The 21054-nt window shown below is 40.8% G+C and overlaps 1 protein-coding gene across 1 annotated transcript in view; it reads right to left on the bottom strand.

Moving 5' to 3' along the window:
- The window catches only part of tmtopsb (teleost multiple tissue opsin b), a 56225-nt gene that overhangs the window by 9221 nt on the left and 25950 nt on the right, over nt 1–21054 (bottom strand). Inside the window, exon 3 of the mRNA XM_050056626.1 lies at nt 4836–5069. Coding sequence (XP_049912583.1) covers nt 4836–5069 — 234 coding nt within the window. The remainder of the gene's footprint in view (nt 1–4835; nt 5070–21054) is intronic.

Genomic DNA, 21054 nt, shown 5'->3' with positions numbered 1-21054 from the left:
TTTCTTTCTCCCCTCTCTCTTTTTTCCTTCCTTTCTCCCCTCTCTGTCTTTTCTTCTTCCTTTCTCCCCTTTCTTTCTCTTTCCTTCCTTTTGATCTATCCTTCCTTTCTCTCTCTCTGTTTTTCTTTCACTCCTTCCCTCCCTCCTTTCTTTTTCTTTCTTTTTGTCTTTCTTTTCTGTCGTTTATCTTTCTTTACCCCTCCTTCCTTCCCCCTTTCTTCTCTTTCATCCTCTCTTTCTTTCTCCTCTTCCTTTCTTGTTTTCGTTATTTCTTTTGTTCTTTCTTTCTTTCCTCCCTTCCCTTCTTTCATTCTTTCTCCCCTTCATTCCTTCCTTCCTCACCCTTCTTTCTTTCGTTCTCTCTCCCTTTCTTCCCTGTATTTTTTTCTTTTTCCATGCTCTCCTTCCTTTCTTCCTTTCTTTCTTTCTTTCCTCCCTTCCTTCTATCACTCCCCTTATCACTCCTCTTTTCTTCACTTCTAATTTTGCCTCACATATCTTGTTCCTGTCCCTTTGACTTCCCGTCACAACTAACTTTGCTTTCTGGTTTTTTTTATACCTCCTATCCTCCCTTTTTACTGGTTGCTACTTTCTTCCTTTACATCTTCTTTCCTTTCCTCCTCACTTCTTTCCTCCTTAATCTCTTTACCTGCTTCCTATTGATTTCACTTTTCTTAATCTCTTCTCTTTCTTTCTTTCCTTCCAACATTTATCATTGCTTCTTCTTCTTCTCTTTTCTTAGTTTTGTCTTATTAAATTATGATGCAAGTTGTGCAGAAGAGGACTGTAAACTGAACTCAAACTAAACACTCCCAGTTCTCACAGCACACTGCACTGTTTTACTCATTCGTTTTCCCATTACTCACAGCTGGATAAAAGTTTGTCTAAACATCTGAGGCAGTGTGGAGCCAGGCGTGAGCTGTCCTCTCTGTGATGCTCGAGTTTGTCTAGCGTTATAAAACTAATCTGCTAATGACTGTGGTAATGATTTTCTGAAGGTTAAACGCTGCGCAGAGCACCTTGAAGTTTGCTCTGCTGTCCATTAGGACGGCTGGTGGCATCAACCAGATTACCTCCTCTTTCTTTTTTTCCTCCCTGTGCTTGAATGTCATGTGTGTGTATCACGACGTCACAGGTGGTGGTGGTGGTGGGGGGTAAAATGCATCTGCACAGATGCTGTAATGGCTTTGACACCGTGACAATAATCTAACACCTCTGTGTTTTATCTGTGTGGCTTTGTAGTGTGTGTTTCATTGTGTGGATGTGGGAGTGTGTGTTTCTGCCTGAGGGTGTAAATAAGGAGCTGGTAGAAGGAAGTCTGCGTGCACCTCCCCATGGCTGTGGAGCTCATGTAACTTCACTGGCCTGGGTAGTAGAGCTTCACTTTTTGATATCAATTTATCCTAAAAGGCAACATTTTTGCTTTAACCCCTCCGATTTACCAATGCAGACACAGACATCCATCAAAAAGTTTTTGCTTTGCTAGTTTAGTTTTGGATGCGATGGAGGATGGAGACTCGAAGAGACTGCAAGCTCTCTAAAGAAAGCAGAAGGTGAGTGAACTTCACGAGACAGTTGTAAACTTGAGCTGAGCAGCGGCTGCAACCCGAACCAGGTGAAACAGGTGTAATGGGCTCCAGGAAACAGCTCTGTGTATTGTTGTGCTCTCCTGTGGTTACAGTCTTTTCCTCAATTAGGGCAGTCAGCATGTCACCCACTCTTCCCTGGTCAACACCTTCAGATCTCCAACCCATAACAACCGTGGCCCAGTATTACCTGTCTTTGTCTGACCCCTCCCCTTTTTGTCACTGGCTCCAGCCACAAACAAGAAGTCAGTCTGATCCGTCATTCAGGCTGACAAAAGCCACTTTGTGAAAATGCCAGAGGGAGCTGTGATTTAATCTGAGCGGTAAATAGACTGCATTTGTACAGCTTGTTTTCTAGTTTAAGCAACATTCAAAGCGCATTACAACACAGACACCACTGACCCATTCACACACACGTCATGGCCGCCTCATACAAATACATGAAACAGAAACAACCTCTTAAGAATGTATTGCTTGGTAGAGGGCACAAAATGTGTTTAAGGTATACTACGCAGGATTTTCCGAAAAAAAGAAAAGAAAAAAAAGAAAAGATAATAATATCTGGACTCACACAAAAGTAATTCCTCACAATCATCGCTAATGACCTACTAGCAGTGTGTGTGGTGTGGTGTGTGGTGGTCTGCCTGTGTTTCCTTATTTTCTATATTTTGATTTGTTCGGGACATTTCTGGGTGTCAGCCTTTGGGCAGTGGTGTGTAACCCCCAGCTAATAGCAGCTCGAGACTCAACAGCGACAAGGTTATACCGCTGTCTCCGTCTCGGCTCTGCTCTCTAGATGAAAGCTACAGGTCTGTGTGTGTCTTGGTTCGAGGGCGACATTGAGCCACACACACAGAGCAGAGAAGCTAAGCGGACAGGATGAAGCATCTCGTTCAGCTGAATTCACACAAAATCCGTGAATGCACGTACAAAACCGTCGAGAAGCCACTCCGTCTCTTCATTCGATCTAGCTCGCTTGACCACCGCTGCTCTCTCAGTTTTGTTGCGCTGAGGAGGCGCCAAGTTTCTACATTGTGTTTAAAAATCCTGCAGAGTATGCCATAAAATTACATTCTGGCAACACAATGCCAATGCAAAGTCTGTTACAAACAGTTGCAGTTCTGTTGTGAAATGGTCACAGTGTGGTGAGGTTTAGGGTAAGCCTGCCACAAACTAAGAATTTGGATGGCAGATAGACATGGCTGATAGTCCATGTTCATTGATCCATCCATCCACCATCCGCCTGACCTCTGTTGACTTTCTCACTCTTTATGTTTATTTCATGTAACCACCACAATAAAAGATCCTTGACTTTGCATTGGTATCGTTTTCGTATTGCCAGCACATACATTTAACCCATTTTGTACCCACCACTACATAACACATTGTTAAGAGTTTGTGTGTTTCACATATTTCTATGAGACCCAGCTGCACATTCATACAGTGGTGACTGACACTACCATACAAGGTGCCACATGCTCATTAGATAAACATTCACCAGCATGCACACACACCAAGTTGGGGCTCTTTGACATGTAGGCTGCAGGAGCCAGGGACAGACCACAGACCCTCAAGTAGGTGGATGAACGTTCTACCTTTTTGTCAACAGTCCACCTCTGTTTCTCTCTGTTATAATGTAAACTCCTGTGATTGTTAACTCAGGTCCTTCGTGTTGGTTTGGGAACTGGGCAGTAGTCTTACTTTGTGAGAGTGTGTTTTATTTTGTCTGTTTCAGCTGTTTCCAGCTGTAGTGAGTCCGTGGGGATCTGGTGGGTTAGGAAGCATGTTTGTGTTTTGTTTGTTTTATGATTTGGCGCCACTCACAGCGCTTCCCGTTGTTCCTCTCATCACTTGACTCTCTCTGTTGGACATTCTGTGTTCACCTGTTGAGCCGAAAGTATTTAACTTTGTGTTTAGTCATGGTGCTTGGCGTTTCTGGATAATTTCTCCCACTCATATATGTTTTATCAGCATTCCCAATTCCTCCTGAAAAGCTAAAATGTGTCGAGTTATTCATAACGTGACTGCTTTTAATAAAACAACACACACTGACTGAAGCAGATTTGGGCTAATTTGTGGTGCCTAAATCTTAACCACCATTATGTTGTCCTCCTCCATACTTAAACTAGAAAAGAACACTGAGAGTGGAGATCCACTGAGTGTGTCTGGGGGCATGTGGGTGGGGAATGGTGAGTGCAGAGGAGGCTGTGTGTCCAGTGTGTAGTGGAAAAATGCATAGAGTAGTGTAATGGTAACAGAGCATCCTGGGTTCGCCTAACTGTATAAATTTAAGGTTTTGTGTAAGATGTTCAGAGCATTAATACAGCACCAAGTTAACAGCTGGCTCTGTCAGCACTGTTGCTGTTGTTAGCACTGTTAGCACTGTTAGCACTGCTAGAAATGAGGATTTATTCATCTAAAATCGTGCCTAACTTTAGTAGATCATAATGTATCAAATGATACCAAACTTTTCTAAGGATGTAAATCCTGAGTGACAGTGAAGACCAAAATTTGGCCTGCAACACATGTTTGCTCAATGTTAGATTCGGAGATGATGAGATTTCATCTGTATTTGTGCATATTTCCTGAAATCTTAGGGATACAGACCAAACAGAGCAGTACCACCAGAGATCATGGAGGCAGTGTAGTGTATTTCAAATGAGATACGACCATAGGAAACAATGAAGCCGTTTAAATAATGGCGGATGGAAAAAAAATGGTAATACAGTGAAAATAATTCTCCATCCACATGGATGTATTTATATAATGGTCACACAGATCACAGCTGTCTACAATGCTGCTTCTGTTTAAAGGTACAATATTTCGACTTCCTCCACCGTCGCCCCGTTTGTTGTGTGAAACTTTTGACTCTGCCTTCGAGAGCCATCTATTAACTGTATTTATGCCATCATAAAAGACGCATGGGAAGTATGAGGGCAGTGACGTTTAAAACAGGTTTTTCAACTAATGTGAATCATCGCTACCATGAAAGGTCTTTGAGCAAACAGTCAGAAATCTGCACACAAAATATTAGGCTGATTGATCCAGTAGTACTGGTAAAGACAGACAGATACACACACATGACCAAACATGGCAGGGATAATAACGTTTTAGAAGAAAACTACAGAGACTAATGTTTTACAGTAAGACAGGAGGCACATACAGATCCAGCAGGAAGACAGAGAGAGAAGGCAATTATAAGAAATGAGCAGTAAGAAGTATGAAATAAAAAGAAGAGTGACAACTCACCTGCCTGTTCATGAATATATAGATAAAAGGGTTGATGACAGTGGAGAACTTGGCCAGCAGTGACGGTGTGATGCTTGCTTCTGGTGTCAAAAGGCCGTGGGGGCCAAAAGTCGCAAGCAGAGCTGCCACTCCGTATGGCAGCCAACAGACCAGGTAGCACACCACCATTGTAACAACCATCACCAGCACCCGCTGCTCTCTGCGGCGGGTCACCACTGAACTCACACTGCGGACCTGTGTAGGAGAAAAAAAACTTTATTGGTGCATGGTGTCGAAACACACATAAGGGCACCCTGGTGGCTCAATGGGTGGAACACATGCAACTGGGACTGAGTCCTTGAGTCAAGCCTAAGGCCCTTTGCTGCATGTCATCCCCTCTCTCTCCTCCTCCTCGCCAGGCAGGAAAGGCAATGCCTCCTCTGTCTTTATCTAACAAAGTAGAAATGCTAAAAAATAATCTTAAAACATACATATAAGCAAGAAGAAAAAAAGGAAAACATTTCTGTTCCAGCAGCTTGAACTACAATTCATGTAGACTAAAAATTTCTCTGTCAGTGTGTTGTGCACCTCGGGCCAGTTTATGTACAATACACTGAACAAACAGTTCCCCAGCTGGTGTTCTCATGAAAAACACCCGCCAGCAGAAAAGAGCCCACATCCTACAGTTGGATCATATGATGCAGCGTAAAGACCACTCTTGGGGGAAAACTAAAAATGAGATTTTAAGAATTTTAACTATAAGACCAGAGGCTACTCTTACCTAATTCCTGATAGAGGGTTATTATTCATCCAATATTGAGGTTTTTGCCAAAATATGAATATTTTATAAAATATTTTGACTTGATTCTTAAATCAATCCCATTATATCACAACTTCCTCCAGAAGTTTTTGAAATATTTTATTTAGGTTTAAAGTGTGTTTACAAGTGAAACTCTTATTTTAGGAACAGTATTATTATTATTATTATTATTGTTATTATCATTCACTTTTTAAATTATAATAATATAGTCATAGTAATAATATCTTCTTATCTTATTCCCTTTTCATTATAATACATTTTCAAATGTTTTAATCTTACCCTACACGTTTTTGTATGAAATGTGGTGTATGCATAGACTTATTTTTGACTTTCTTCTCAACGTGATGCATCTTGACTTCCAAAATCTCACACAGTGGCTTTAATCTAGGTCATAGCATCAAGGTGTTTTTAGTGTCTATCTGTTGCACCCAATATACAAGGTACAACTCCAATGAAATGTGATCCCATCAGCTCCTTTAACTTGTTCACTGTAATTTAGTCCTTTTTGTGTCTTCTTACATTGTTGGCTGCTGCTTTGTAATTTTTCATGTTTCCGGATGGTTCTGGCAACCCATCATTTTTGGTTGTGGATTGATTTAACTGTCCACACATCCCGACCCCTACAACAGGACCCACATGGTCACTCCTCTCGAATATGTGCAGCGACTTCAAACTGCAGTCACCTCACATTCCTACCATCACACCAGTCCTTACTCCCTGTGAGGCACATGCTTTCTCTCTTTCTCTCTCCAGATGTCAAATCTTCACGTAGGAAAAAGAGCTTCTTGTTTGAAAGCTGCTGCTCAGGATTTAGTTCCGGTGAAACAAGGGATAGAAGTCAGCCCAAAATAATCCAACTGTAAAGGAGCCAAACAAGAAAACCTCAAATGTTTCCAAAGAAGGTAAATTCTCTTTCCACTCTCTTTCATCTGCACATTCCCATTTAAAATTTGCCATATTTGGGGCTGTCTCACATCAGTTTATCTACAACCACAGCCTATGTAAAGTGTAACTGCTGCTGTTTCTAGGAGTGTGCATCTTCTATCTATCCTAGCCTATGTCGCCCACACAAACTGCCTGTACAACTCTTCAAAACGTTGCTGTGAAGACTTATCAATAAAGTCAATGTCAGAAGTCTCCCTGCTGTGCTGTGCGGATTGGCCCTCCCCTGGCTCCTCAGTCATGTTGGACAGAAAGGGGACACTAGGTCGTGCAGTAAATTAAACACCCCCAAAGGAAACCATCAAGCACCTGCCCTCCTGCTGTTTCCTCCTGTTATCTTGTTCCCTACTATAACTAGTCCAGCCAGGATTATGAAACAGTCTCAGCAGTAGTTCACATTTATGGGTCTTACACTGCTCTGAAACGAAATTCTCAAAAAAAATACCACAGACTCCCAGAGAGGTAAAAGTTGCAAACGTCTTCTTCTGCTTGAAATGGACGCTTGTTACAACCGAACACCCGAGTGAGAGCAGAGACATATACATCAATACATCGCTCAATACATTCCACAGAAAAATCCTCGACAACAACAACAACAGAACTGAATCTATTACATTTTTCATTTCCAGGAGCTTCAAATGCTCAAGTGACATTTAAACCCAAACAATCATTTCCTCTCCTGCCAACATAAATATTGCATTAAGAATCTCTTAAATATTCATAAAACAGTGCAATATAATTGAAAAATCTAAATTCCAGATGAGACCGATGATGGGGGGAAGAAGAATGAAATTCAGACTGTAGTTTGGGTCCATGCAGTTTTGTTTAAGTTAATAATTTGGACTCATGCATCAGTGCCAAGCTTTGCAATACATGAAGAGACATACTGGGCGCCACTGCTGCCAACTCTCCTCTGAGGGAAGTAGCTACTGGGTGCTCGAAAAGTCACTAAATATCATGTGCAATTTTTGTTTATGCATGACTACTTATTTTTCATGCAAAGTGTGTATAAAGCTGTGAATCTGTGTGTGCGTCAGCAACAGACATAACTGGCCTGCAAAGAGGTGCAAAGCTGGAGTGCAGCGCTCATCATTGCTATTTTCCTTATGCAGCTGTCATATTCACAGACAGCCCCTGTTGTGTGAGAAGCAAAAGTATTTGCACCCATTGGTGTTCCCATGGGTGTGCAAGCCTTAAAATAAGGTGCGTTCAGGTGCATTTAGGCAGCAGAAAGTGATTGCACCATTGACCAACAAAAACCTAGTCTAAAATCAACGGTGCAGTATTTTCCTGCTGTTTAAAGGGTGCATTATTCAGACAGTAAGATGCACCTCTATAGGCTGATTAACAGTGCCCATACACTGCTTGTCACACACACAGTTAAAAAAGTAATCTGTGCATATCTTCATATGCTGTCAAATAAAGTTGTTGATGGGTAAGAGGATTGGAAGATGGCAGGCTGAGGGTCCACAGGCCAAGGACCACATACCTGTCCTTCAGCTAAGACAAATGCAACTGTAAACTTCATTATAGCAGACACCTGTAATGTCATGTCAGATAATTTTGAGACTAATGCTAGTTGTCCCTATACACTGCTGGTTGCTGTCAAAGTCACTGCTGCGCTGCGTTTCTTTGCAAGTGGGTCATTCCAGTGTCCAGAGTTTAATTAGACACCCATACACACAGTTACATCACCAACATGCCAATGATTTCATTCATGACGGCTGCCAGCCAAGAAATGCTTAAGCAGGAATTTTTTTTCTCAAACGTTCAAGTTCATGTCCCACCAGAGAACCCTTAGTAAACCCTATGGCAACCTATTCCATCCACATTCAGGTGACTCGCAATGTGTAACGTTAATGGGTGTGCCATATCATATCATTCATGATAATACCGTTATAATTCTTAATATGATATGAAAAATTCATATCATGATACTTTGACTCTTGACATCTTGACGTCATACTGTTACCTACGGCAACAACAAGCATGGCTGAAAGCAAATTATTACCAACTTTTCGGTGGTTCCAAAAAGAGGAGCATCTTCAATAGTGTGGAATAAACTGTGGTGTCCTGAATGTTTATGAACAGCCCTGGACTTGAAAGACTTTTTTTTAGCGATTTACCACTCAGAGGGAACTCATTCAGCGGCTCCTCTGACAGCAGCACAGCGTCTCTCCCTCTCTCCTCTCTTGCTGTGTGCACACCGGAGTCGTGTCATTAAGTGATTTGACATAAATCTTTGGTAAACCTATGTGCTGCTCACGGCTCGACAAAAAACTACATACATGTGAATAGTATGTGATAGTTATTGTGGCATTAGAGGAAAAATGGCAGAGCATAAAGGTCCATTCTGGATTTTGCTAAAAGAAGGAAATCACCTGTTGATTTGTATATATAGATCCAAGGGTACATTTTTTTGTATTTGAGAGCTGTTTAAATGTTTGTGATAGATTTTATTTTGTTGTACTATTAATATTGTATACAGAATCTGAATCTGAGTTACTGTTGTTGTTTAAAAACTAAAGAAATAAGACATTATTATTGTTTAGTTTTTAGTGAATATTTGAGGCAAACGTATAAAACTATATTACTGATTTTGTTGCAATTCTGTTTTCTTAAATTGATTATAAAATACTTTTTTTTTTTTACTAATTTGTCATATTATCAAGAATAGCATTATCGCAATAATATCCTGAAATATTGTGATATCATTTTAGGGCCATATCACCCACCTCTAGTAAGGTTACACATGTATTCGCAAATGATCCTAAATCAAGCCATGACTCCTTTATACTGGCCAACTGCTGTCTTCCGGGGGTCCTTCTTCTTGAGGTGTGGCTTTTAGGGGACAATGGCTATCCATTAAAGACATAGCTAATTGCAGTATATTGTATACTATGTCAACAACAGTGTGTGATATTTCATTCAATAGAGAACAGCCAAGAGCACATGCTGTAAAAGATAGAACATTTTGAATGCTGAAAATGCGATTCAGATGTTTGGATAGGTCAGGTGGAACATTACATTACAGCCCTCAGAAGGTCGGAACATTCTTTTTGGCATGTTGTGTGTTACATAATGGATGGCTTGAAAGTTTCTTGGACATAAATCAGGATGTGAAGCTGAACTGCACGTGCTGATGCCAATAATCCCAAATATGGCAGCAGCAGAGAAAAAAATGTGTTTCTATATGTTTGTTGGATGGTAGTGAAGTTTTGAGCAGGCCCCATTCTCAAAATTCTTACTGGAGATAAATTCAAGGTTGTTCTTATATCCAATATCCTGATAGATAGATCCTGATATCCTGTTAGAAGGCTGCCATTGATTATTCCATCAACAAGCTACATTGTCAGAAAGCCTAAATCAGAGAACAAAGAAGTAAACATCAATCCTGGAAAACATTCTTAGTCTGTTATCACGGTCACAGGTAGTCATTTGTCATTTTGATTGGTTGCTAACTTCCAGAAGGCTATAATAATAATAACCCTCACCCCTGAAGTATTTTTGGTGGAGCTTCAGTCTGCATTTATTTGTTTACCGAAATGAAATGAACCAAACGCTGAGCTCAGTGCACGTTTGGTAACACAAGATAAAGATGCAGGGCCGGCCTGACACTGTGGCAAATGCAAGCTGAACTCACTGAGGTTTCAGATAAGACCTGCAGCCACAGGGTTTATAGGTAATTAAATCCCCTGGACCAAACAAAAAACATTTTACCAGTGTTACGTGTGTCATGACACTATCAAACACATAAAAATGGACATCATGATAATGATATGATCATTTATGGCATTAAAGGGACTGCTGCTTGGCATCTCACAAGTCTCAAATGTCTGAACATTCTTGAACTCACCATGGAGAGATTTTTCAGAGTCTCTGCTTGCAACAGTTTTAGCACAAGACACTAATATTACTGTACTGCTACATCCTGTACCTGCACTGGAGTCTGTGTGTTTTATAATAAGACCAACTGTGACATTATCTGGAGTAGAAAAGAAACTTGAAGCCAGTTCATTAGAGTATGACCCAAAATATGCCCTGACTGTTCTACCCAAGCACGGAGCAACTTGAACATGCCAAAGTTTCCACAAGGTCTTAATCAATTTGCAGAAATAAATCATCACTTCCGTGTTACTCTAAGCAAAATGCACCCTCTCAATCCTGCCTACAGGTGCTGTGTCAGCCGGACAGGTTGTCGAAGGATGTCAAAAGAATATTTCAGGCCTCTGCCTGGAGTCATTCCTAATGACAGAGTGCAAAAGATACCGCAAAAACTGTAATATGTCATGACATGTGACAGTATAAGGTCAATAACTTAACAGATACTGTCAGATGAACAAGGACTTACTCCATCATTTTGCTGGTTTGACGTCAGTGATGATGTACATCAGGGTACCAAGAGATAATAAGAAGTGGTGATGCTGAAGCGCATGGGTTTTATTTTCTTGCTGCAGGATATTTAGCACGTCAGCTGACAGGACGGGGGCTTGAGACATACATTTGTACACAGCTGCGGAGGTTGAATTACATGTAATAAAATGCATCCCATAACCCATGTCCTGTTACAATCCCTCCTGCATGTGGGGGCAGATGCAACAATTGACATCTAATGTTACAATCAATAGGGTCTTTGCATTTGACATCATACATCCGTGTGCTGTCCAGATGGATGGCAGACAACTGGAGGCAAAGAATACAACACTGTACAGATGCCTATGATTCGTGCTGTTTACAGCTGGTCCAAGTGATTGATTGGGAAGAAACAAGGGCCACTTTAAGGGCCTGTCCCATTTCCCTTAAATCTTCCACTTGGTATTGAGTGCCCTCGTTTGCGAGATAACCCTTGATGAGGGAAGTGAGAAATATTAGGGTAGAGAGCCTTCCCAAAGAAATGGGACACCACTTCATGCAAATCGGCGTGGCCAACGTGCAGGCATATGTCACGCATAGTAGCAACGCAATGAAAATGCCGGCTCCAGCGCTTGTGTTGTGGCGTGTGCTATGTTTATTCTTCTCCATCTGATGAATCAACGGAGAAGAAATGCTGAAAACAGGAGGCACCTACGACGTCTTCTAGTTCTGATCGATTTTGTTCGGGTAAATGGATTTGTTTAAATATTTTGACGCTGTGTTGAGTTTCTGATGAGTTTATGCTAGTCCAACCATCTGTTGTTTGTATAGCCTACATTCTGATCGTACAGTAACAAATTGTTTTCCAAAACTTGCCGAAGTTGCTGACTTCGCAAGGTGCTCTGGAAATTTTCATCTTTCACTTCGTTGTAAGTGTGGGTCGGGGCTCCCTTGGAATCTAGGGCAGGTTTTAAGGCCCAATCCCAATACACCCCTTGTCCACTACCCCTTAGCCCTTGGCCCTACCCCTAGCCTTTGCCCACTACCTCGAGGGGTAAGGGTTGGGGACATCCCTACCCCTCGAGGGAAAACACGCAAATGTAGGGGTAGGGCTAAGGGGTAGGGCTAAGGGGGGGTATTGGGACGGGCCCTAAGTGTTAGAAACCACTTCCACTACCTCAATTCTGTTTTGGGACACCACTAGCCTAAACCTGAACGCGCACAACCAAGTGCAAGTGGGTATTTCTAGGGGAAGTGTGGGTATTGGGACAGGCCCTCAGTCCCGGAAATAATAGGACCTAAAGAGGAGAAGTTTAAAAAAAACACTCACTGAAAAAAATCTTCAGTCTGGAGAAGCGGATAACTAATTTCAAATGTAAACACTAAGGCATTAGTGTTCTACCTAGTAGGTAGAAAATAGTAGATAAAGCCAGGCCAGTGGTGTTGCAACCAAACAGTTACACTCATTTACCCACCTGGCCAAAAACATGACAGTATCTTTCCAGTCATGTACCCAACCACACACATAATACTTACAGTCCACTAGACTCTACCATTGGCTCACCATGTGACGTTATTAACATTTGTAACATAAGGAGGTCTGGAGGATGAGATCATTTCTAACGATGATCAGGTTCACATCCAATTTCATTTTTCTGACAATACCTGCTGCCTGCAGGTTCATCCAACTCTTTTATGTAATCATTTCCTGCTGTATCCAGTTCACCCAGTGTATGGATTTATCACTTCCTGCCCTCCATCTATATTTGTGCGTCATAAGAATCATGTGATTGAAAACAACCTTTTTTGTAACTAACATTACTTGTGAAAACAACTGATGACTGTTAACAAGTAGAGCACAGATACAACTTCCCTACATAATAATTGTATCCAAATAGTTCAAGAGGTTTGTGAGTGATGACATCAAAACCAAAGATTGTTACAATTGCTCCCGGTCTCCCCTAATCAACCCTGTGTTTCTTGTCGCAGAGACAAAACGGATTTAAATCCTACAAACAGAGCTAAATGTAAACACTTTTAGAAAACAGCGGAGTGTGGAGCAGCCTCTACAAAAGTGTTAAGTGCTGTGTGTGTGGCAAGCAAGGAGAGAGATGATGTGTCTGTACTCGGGAAAGGCAGGTGAGCTGGACATTAGGTTAGCAGTAAACCATGAATGTGACAGTGGATGTTAAGTCTGAGATGCAGCTTGTCGGAACTGCCAGACCGATGAAGCTATTTTAGCTCACATGTTTTACATCATCTGATCGGCTCTTCTGATCAGCCTTCAAACTTTTTAGAACAAATATCATAGATAAAGATCAATGGCGAATAAATATAATCCTTGCTTTTCCCAACTCTGGCTACTTAAAGTAAAGATAGTGAGTGTATGGGGAGATGTTTATATAGCACTGCTGCTAATCAAACTGCACTAGCATAGAGGGGAAACACTGACCCATGGCTCTAAAATGTGAAAAAACATGAAAGTGAAGTCCACTCTCATGTCTGAACGCTAAACGTAAAGCTAGAGACAGCAGCTAAATAGCTTTGCTTAGGAAGAATTTGGTAATATGAGATACGGAAAGTTATTTTAGGGTTTAAGAGAAACTGCTATTATGTTGGTTTAAATTCCTTTCAAATATAGTTTCTTCAAAGTGAAAACTTTTTTTGTGTGGTTTTCCAATAGTTCCAAGGGCAAATTTTAAATTCACTCTCTGTGCGCAGTCGTCCCAAACAAAACAAATTAGAAAATCAGTCTATGCTTCAGGAGAAAGACCTGAATAGGTGGAAAGTCTACAGCCTGACTGTCCATCATACTGAAGGGAAGGACAAAGGAGACACATTTGTACATTTCTGTGCAGAAGCAAGAACTGAAAATCCACTCTGAATCTTAAAGTCTACAACTTAACCTGACCGAGCAGAGGCGGAGACTGCAGCCCTGGAACATTGGGAAGAGTATAGATATTTGCTGCTACCTTTCAAGAAGCCCACAAGTTTTCTCAATATCCATACAAACTGCAGACAACCTGCATATCTTGGCACTAAATTTCCTCCATAATCTTTTCTTTTTGTTTCTTCATCAAGTACATCACAATATTTTTATGTACAAGGACAGTTAGGGAGACAAAGTAGTTTCTTTCTCTTTTAGCAGAGACAAGTGGCTGAGCCCACTCTGCCCACCAGAGAGAACAAGAAAGAAAAAAGGTAAAGTTTCATTTGCAACAGCAGTGAGATTATCAGAAATGTAAAACTTGTGTCCTGACCAATGGTGGTCATCATAGCAATATTATTTCCGTGTGTGTGTGGAGAGTTGTGAAACAGTATCTCAGTCTGCATACTGGCCTTATTCTGAATGTCAGCCTAAATCTGATTTTTGGCATTTTCAGATTGTATCCAAATTGATTTTAAAAATCTGGCAGGCAAAATACCAATGAAATGACATATTTGCAAATCACATCCAAACCACAATTTGAGGTAGCTCAAAATCAGATTTTAAAGTGTTGTTTGCATCACTTGCAATCACAGACTATATAATCATGGCGGTAGCTACTGTGATGTCACCCATTGGTTTATGGACTGCTGTTTTAAAGCCTTGAGTTCAGCCTTTTGGTCATCGTCATGTTGGTTTTTTGGAGTCAGAAGTGATCATGTTTGGATAAGACGGTAGAGCCATGGAGGCGTGTCATCAGCCAGACACTGGTCGTCATTTTAGTCTGCAATGGCTACGGCTGATGTTGACTGGTAAATCTACTACCTTCATATCATTGCAAACTGCACTGAAAAATAAAAAGTGTTCCCATACTTCTAACCAGGGACTTCTTTCATCTAACCTGGACTATGTATACAAAATAACTGACTATCTATTATTGGATTTGTACTTCTAAAACATTCAATAATCTGCAGTTTATTTGCTGTTTTGATTAGACAATATAAAAAAGCTATTATGGAGCAGAGGAAACAGTGTTGCTGTTATATTACAAGTGCTAACACAGATGTAATCACTCTTGCAAATACGAGCTATTAGTGTAATATCCATGGTATGAAAGAAGTAAACAACTCATATTTCAGAGGGAAATATGCAAATAGATACACAACTGTATCATAATGTGCATTCATGCTGAACAAAACACTTCACGTTTTTTTAGTAACGCAAAAAAATGATATTGAATACCAAATGAAAACAAATAAAGCTCACAGTGAGAGGAAATACTGTGAAAGCCGCCTGCAAAAAAGTCCCCTCTGCCCTCTGTGTCATTCTATTGTGCAGTGTTTCAGGTTTCAACATACAGTTTAAATACACACACACACACACACACAGATTAAATCGCATTCTGCAAAATGACCATGTGTGTGCCCTGCAAGTGAGGAAAATGCATGCTGGTTTGGCAGGGGATTATCTTCCCCCCAGGTAACCTTACACCAAGGCTGCTGAAAGACACCGGTACACACACGCAAAACCCAAAAACACACACTATCTCACACAGACAAACAATATGCAGACGGCAGAAATTAAACACACTTCTTGCCTGATGCCAATCTCGATCACCTTGAGCATTTTCTCTTGTCTGTCTTCCCATCGAGTTGTAATTCATTGTGGTTAATTAACAATTCTGCCAAAGATCTTCACACAATATGAGATTATATCATAAATCATCATCATCATAAGAAAGCTGTGGAAATGATTAGGACTGTTATCAGTTCATTAACTGAAGCGGATATCTGCGCGATTCTTGTTTTCAGATTCTGGCAACATGTTTGTTTAATGAAGCTGACTCAGTTATCAGTTTGGTAATTTGGGTAATAGCTTAATAACCTGCAGTGGATCACCAGCAGCTATGAATGTAAGATTCAAATCAGCTCTGTGTGTTGTGCGTTGACTGTGCTACATGCAGCTCCAAGCAAGAATAAACACTTGCAAAAGCTAATACGTGAGATAAGGACAGTTATCTGTCTGCCTTCGGCTCGCCGACAACTCTGCACAAATTGGGCTTTATCAACCAACACAATCACAAACGCCTGTCTCAACTTTCCCACAATGTCATTGGTATGTGACACCAAAACTGCATATGGGCTGTAATTTAATTTCTTTATTTTGCTCTGCAGTTCATTTGAGGTAATGAACAAAATGTGACTGAACTCAGCAGAAAACAGTAAAGTTAAAGAGTTAATGCCTGAAAAACTTGATTAAACTAACAAGCAAACAGTTCTCCATTGTCAATCAATATCTCCCCCAGGCATAAGCCTGATGGGATCATCCATTTGGCTGTGTGTCTGTCTGTCTACAACTAATCTAGCAAACTACTGGACCAATCAGCCTCATATTTTGTGTGCACATGTATGACTGTGTGCTCAAGGTTTTATTAACTGGTTTATACTGTCATTGACTGCTAACTTCTCACTTCTCTTAACCAACTAGTAGGGGTCAAAAGTTTTCTGGGACTCATCTCATCAAAATCAGCAAGCCCTACCCTCTGTTAGAGGCCACATTTTGGCTTTTGTCATAGCTCAAAACTCACATCCTTAAAAATTTGATCTCATTTTGAGTATCTGCAGATTAATTTTAAAACTGATATGTTACCATCCACTAAAGTTAGGCACTATTTTAGAAGATATAGTTCATTTCAAAAGAGGAGTGAAATTTTGTAGACTTGCTGATTTGGTTGATTTGGTCATTTTTCCTTGATGTTTGTGTTTCTACCATAAGTAGGTATGCAGGCAACGTAATGTTTAATGGTTTCTTTTTTTTTATCTGATTCAAATGAAGCTCAGCCTAAGACTGTCTCTGCGCTCATCCTTTCACATTTCTCTCCATCCCACTCTCACTTCTCCCTCTAATCAGCCGACTATGGGTGTTCACTCCTCTAGCTATCCAGTTTAACTTTGCCACGATCTCTCTCTGCCAATCAGGATGCCACTGCAAAATTTCAAATCTGCTCTGCTCATCCAGATCATCAGCACCTCTAAATCTTCCTCTCATCCAGTGTTGTGTGTAGTAACGTAACTACTTTTATTGGGTAAAAAGTAGTGTAACGCGTTACTACTGAAAATATGGTAATGGAACGTAGTTACTTTGTCAGTTGGGCACAACGTTACTTTTCCCGGGGACAGATTTGACGGTGACACTGCCTGTCTGCCTCAGCTGCGCACTAGGCAGGAACTGTGACAGTTGCCATGTCAACAGTACAGACAGGAGCGCCAAAATCAAGAATCGTATGAGGAATATGGAAGATACACACGCCTCCTCGGATTATTTTAACGGTTTGTCAACCGAAGACAGGTTAGCTTATTGTAATAAGCTAACAATTAGCAACGGAGTGAGGTTTCCTGACCCGTACTTAATGTGGGGTCAGTGGGTCACCGACCCAACGAAATGGCCTTAGCTACAGTGGCCGGACATTTTTTTATATCTTGTGGAGAAACCCAGCGTTTATACGCATGAAAAACTCAAGGCATATAAATCCCTTGATGTGTATAATTTTGTACTTTGGGTCATGTCCAAGATATTGAATACTGGGATTTATCTGATGGTTTTTGTGCTCTACGGGCCGAAGTACTGCCGAGCCAGCGACAAGGACACATAACAGTAACGTTAACTAATGTACAAGACCTGGGCGATTCTGAACAAGTCGACCAACTATATACTGACAGCGAACTGCACTTGTATGGCTGGGTAAGTGTTGTTTAATGTAACGTTAACCTCGCTAGTCAGACCTCAGACATGGGCAACATACGACCCCGGAACCTCAAAGGAAATCAAAACGACCCCCAAAACATCAATAAAATGCAGCATTGTGTTAACAGAAAACAGAACAATCATAACCTGCCTACCCTCCTGGCGCTGTGTGAACGGCAGCCTGTTGCAGCAGCTCCTATTTTGTGTATTTTAAATTGCTGCTGTGACATTGAAATTTCCCCCCGAGGGGTTAATAAAGTACCTACCTTACCATACCATACCAGAAGAGAAAATGAATTAATTTATTCGTGCAGGTCTGTAGCTTACTGCAAAGTATGAGTCTGTTACCCAAACACAGTCTCCCAGTTACACACGTAATAACAGAACAGAAAATGATTTATTTATGAATATGACACTATTTGTTCAAAGATAGTGTCTGTGAATATTAATATTTTCCTCATTCAATGATGCAGCAGGTCTGGCAAATAGGCTATTAGTAGTAGTAATCTGTCATGTAACAAATTCATGTAGCCTAGTTAACACAAATTAACTCTCACTCTTTAATCTTTATTTTATCACCAAAGTGGTAAATACCAGTGGGAAACTCGGATTTTTTCACATTTAGGAAATGAGATGGGGTTCTACCCAAAGTCAAGCACCATAAAAGTAACGTAAAAAGTTACTTTTCACAGAGGGTAACTAAGTAAAGTAAGGGATTACTTTTTTAAGAAGTAACGAGTAAACACTACTTTTTAAAAGTAACTTCCCCAACACTGCTCTCATCTCATCTTGACCACCTCTACCGCCACTAGCGTCTATACCCCGGGGGGATTCCCTATTCGACTATGGACCATCTCTACGGGGTCTGATCGCCAAAGACTTTTCACATTTTTATTCATTTATCTGTTGTTATTTCCTACTTTGTTGTGCTGTCACCCGCAGACAATGTTAATACAATTCAAAGTCCAGTTATGAGCAACATGGGTCAAAGATTTCTGGCTGTGTTGAAGTTATCAAGAATACATTCATCCTCTTAACTTCATATCTATATTTCACATAAGGTGCCTGTTAGCAAGAAAACTCAATCTGCTCTGCAGCTCCATCAAAATCCACAAGGTGCATATCTTTATTAGCTCCTCCGACACTGCTGAAACGTGCTGCAGCTTGTCTGCTGGAATTACAAGAATATTGAGTGGCCGTGATCAACTTACGCAAGTGCCTTGCAGAGATCTGCCCTCTGATGAGTGCACTTTTCTAGTCTGGAGTTGCCTTTGTGTCCACAAAATGAATGTAAGTTCTTTTTTATTCACCTTTTTGCTTTGTTTTGGTTTCCTGAGGGAAGTATCGGGCTTTTAAGCAGCTAAACGTTTAACTGCCTTCACCAGCTTGTTGCTATCTGTGTTTAGCTGCCCTTTGGTGCAGGGCAGGTAGCCTTTTTGCTAGTAACAACTGTCTGCTGTGCCTGGAAACAACGCTGATGAGGGTGGTGAGAACTCAGTGAACTTAAAGATGGTAAAATGCTCCATAGTTCTGAAGGCGGGAAGGTTTGCTGTGGGTTTGTTGCTACATTTTCTTTTTCGGGGGGATTGTCCTCAGGATACTATAAAGCAAAAAGACAAAGTAAGTGTGCAGGAAAAGATTTTTACATCTCCCAGTCCAAACGTTCTCTCCCCAGTGATTTATAAGTTAATCTATCTGTAAAGCATCAATAAATTATTCATCAAAACGTAATAAAGTTGGTACTTGAAACTTTTAAATCTGCCTACAAGGATCCATCAACATATCTGCCACCTGTACTTCTCACTTGTACATCTGGCACTGTTTACCTCTGTTTCTCAGTTAAATTAATTCAGCAGGCATCATCGGCTAAATAACAGAATCTGGAGAGTCACTTTCTCTCCTTCTGTCTCAACTCCCTCAAACTTAAGGCGTTTAATGACGACTTCCAGCAGATGTGAATTCATCTGCAGCTCTGAAAATTACACCAATTGAGAAGAGGCACCACAAGCGTCCCATCCCCAGTGAGTGAAAATTGCCCAAATTAATTTCAGGAGTCTTGCATGACCACTCATGGAAAATCATCTTGTGTACAAGGACTTTAACTAAGTCAATCTTCTCCTACACTGCAGTAAGCAGGTTGTATTCCTGAGAAAACACAAACCACCACTACTTGATGAACCAGCTGCTGATTGAATCTGCTGCGTTAATGCTTCTTATGTTCATATTTGTTTGGTGACATTAATGTTTTAAGGCTCCGTATACAGCTTTGCTCACAGATGGTTTTCTTGACGTGATTTGAACATGATTCATATTTTGGATTGTTCCATCTGTCTGTCACACAATCCCCAAATTTACTTGTGTATAGAAAACAGTGCAAGAAAACAGTGTAATATGCAGTGGCGTGTGATCCATTAGGGTTCCCTTTGGGATTCCAACTGGGAAGTACATATTTTAATGAAAAATCGCTTTTGTTATGGTTATGTTGTGTGTATAAATTTAAGTTGTAACTGTCAGATAAATTATGTATTATTACAGAAAAGTGCAATGACTAATGAAAAAGCGCTACCTACAGTCTTAGTTTTGTGCTTACACTGCATCTTGATGCAGGAGTTTGAGTTTGGGCAACAAAACGTATTAGTTAGCTAGGGTTAAGAAAAGATCGTGGTTGACATTGGTCATGTGAGCTGATTCACATGAATAACAACTGACTAATGATTCTTGTGACTAACAAGTGACTGACGATTCATATGACTAATCAACCCGGTCGCACTCCAAAGTTGTCGAAATCCGGCGCTTGGGCAGTGACTTGCAGCGTCAGACACTGATGGAAAAAATCCGTCCTTTAACGTCGGTATGATACCCGGCCAGTCGCTGTTTAATGGCGCTTGGCGGCGTCAGGGGGAAATGTGGCGGCACAAGAACAAAAGCTACAGCGACGAAAGTCCGAGTAGGGTGGGCAGAAGGGGTGGTGAATTTCGCGTCCCGTAAGATTATAAAGCCAAACCCTGGTTTTTCCTAAACACAACCATGTGCTTTTGTTGTATTGACGTAGTGGGTTTATTTTGAAAAAGACTGTATATAAGCGTTAAATTTCCTGCACGAAAAGAAGTGCATTTTGAAAGAAGACAATGCCTGTAACAGGTAGAACTTGACATGGCATCCCAGAACGTCAACAACTAACGCACACAGGGTACCTTTCCCGTTGTATCTTGTCCATGACCAAACGTCTACATGGGACGAGGTCGGAGTGAGAATGTGTTGGACTAATGGCAGATTTGACAAAATGACTAAATGTTGACTTTTAGTATCACACAGGAAATGTTGGTCTCCTATGGGGTGCCGTTTGTAAAGTGGCTCACGCTGAAAATAACATCAACATTTTGCCACATTTAGCTTCAAACAATGTTTAAAAAAGTATTGTGAATTTTTTAACGTCACCTTTTACCACATTTACA

The sequence above is a fragment of the Epinephelus moara genome, chromosome 11 (assembly GCF_006386435.1).
Source record: "Epinephelus moara isolate mb chromosome 11, YSFRI_EMoa_1.0, whole genome shotgun sequence".
In the NCBI taxonomy this organism is placed as follows: domain Eukaryota; kingdom Metazoa; phylum Chordata; class Actinopteri; order Perciformes; family Serranidae; genus Epinephelus; species Epinephelus moara.
Note: the sequence above shows the minus strand (reverse complement) of the source record. Positions and strands in the feature narration are given on the sequence as shown.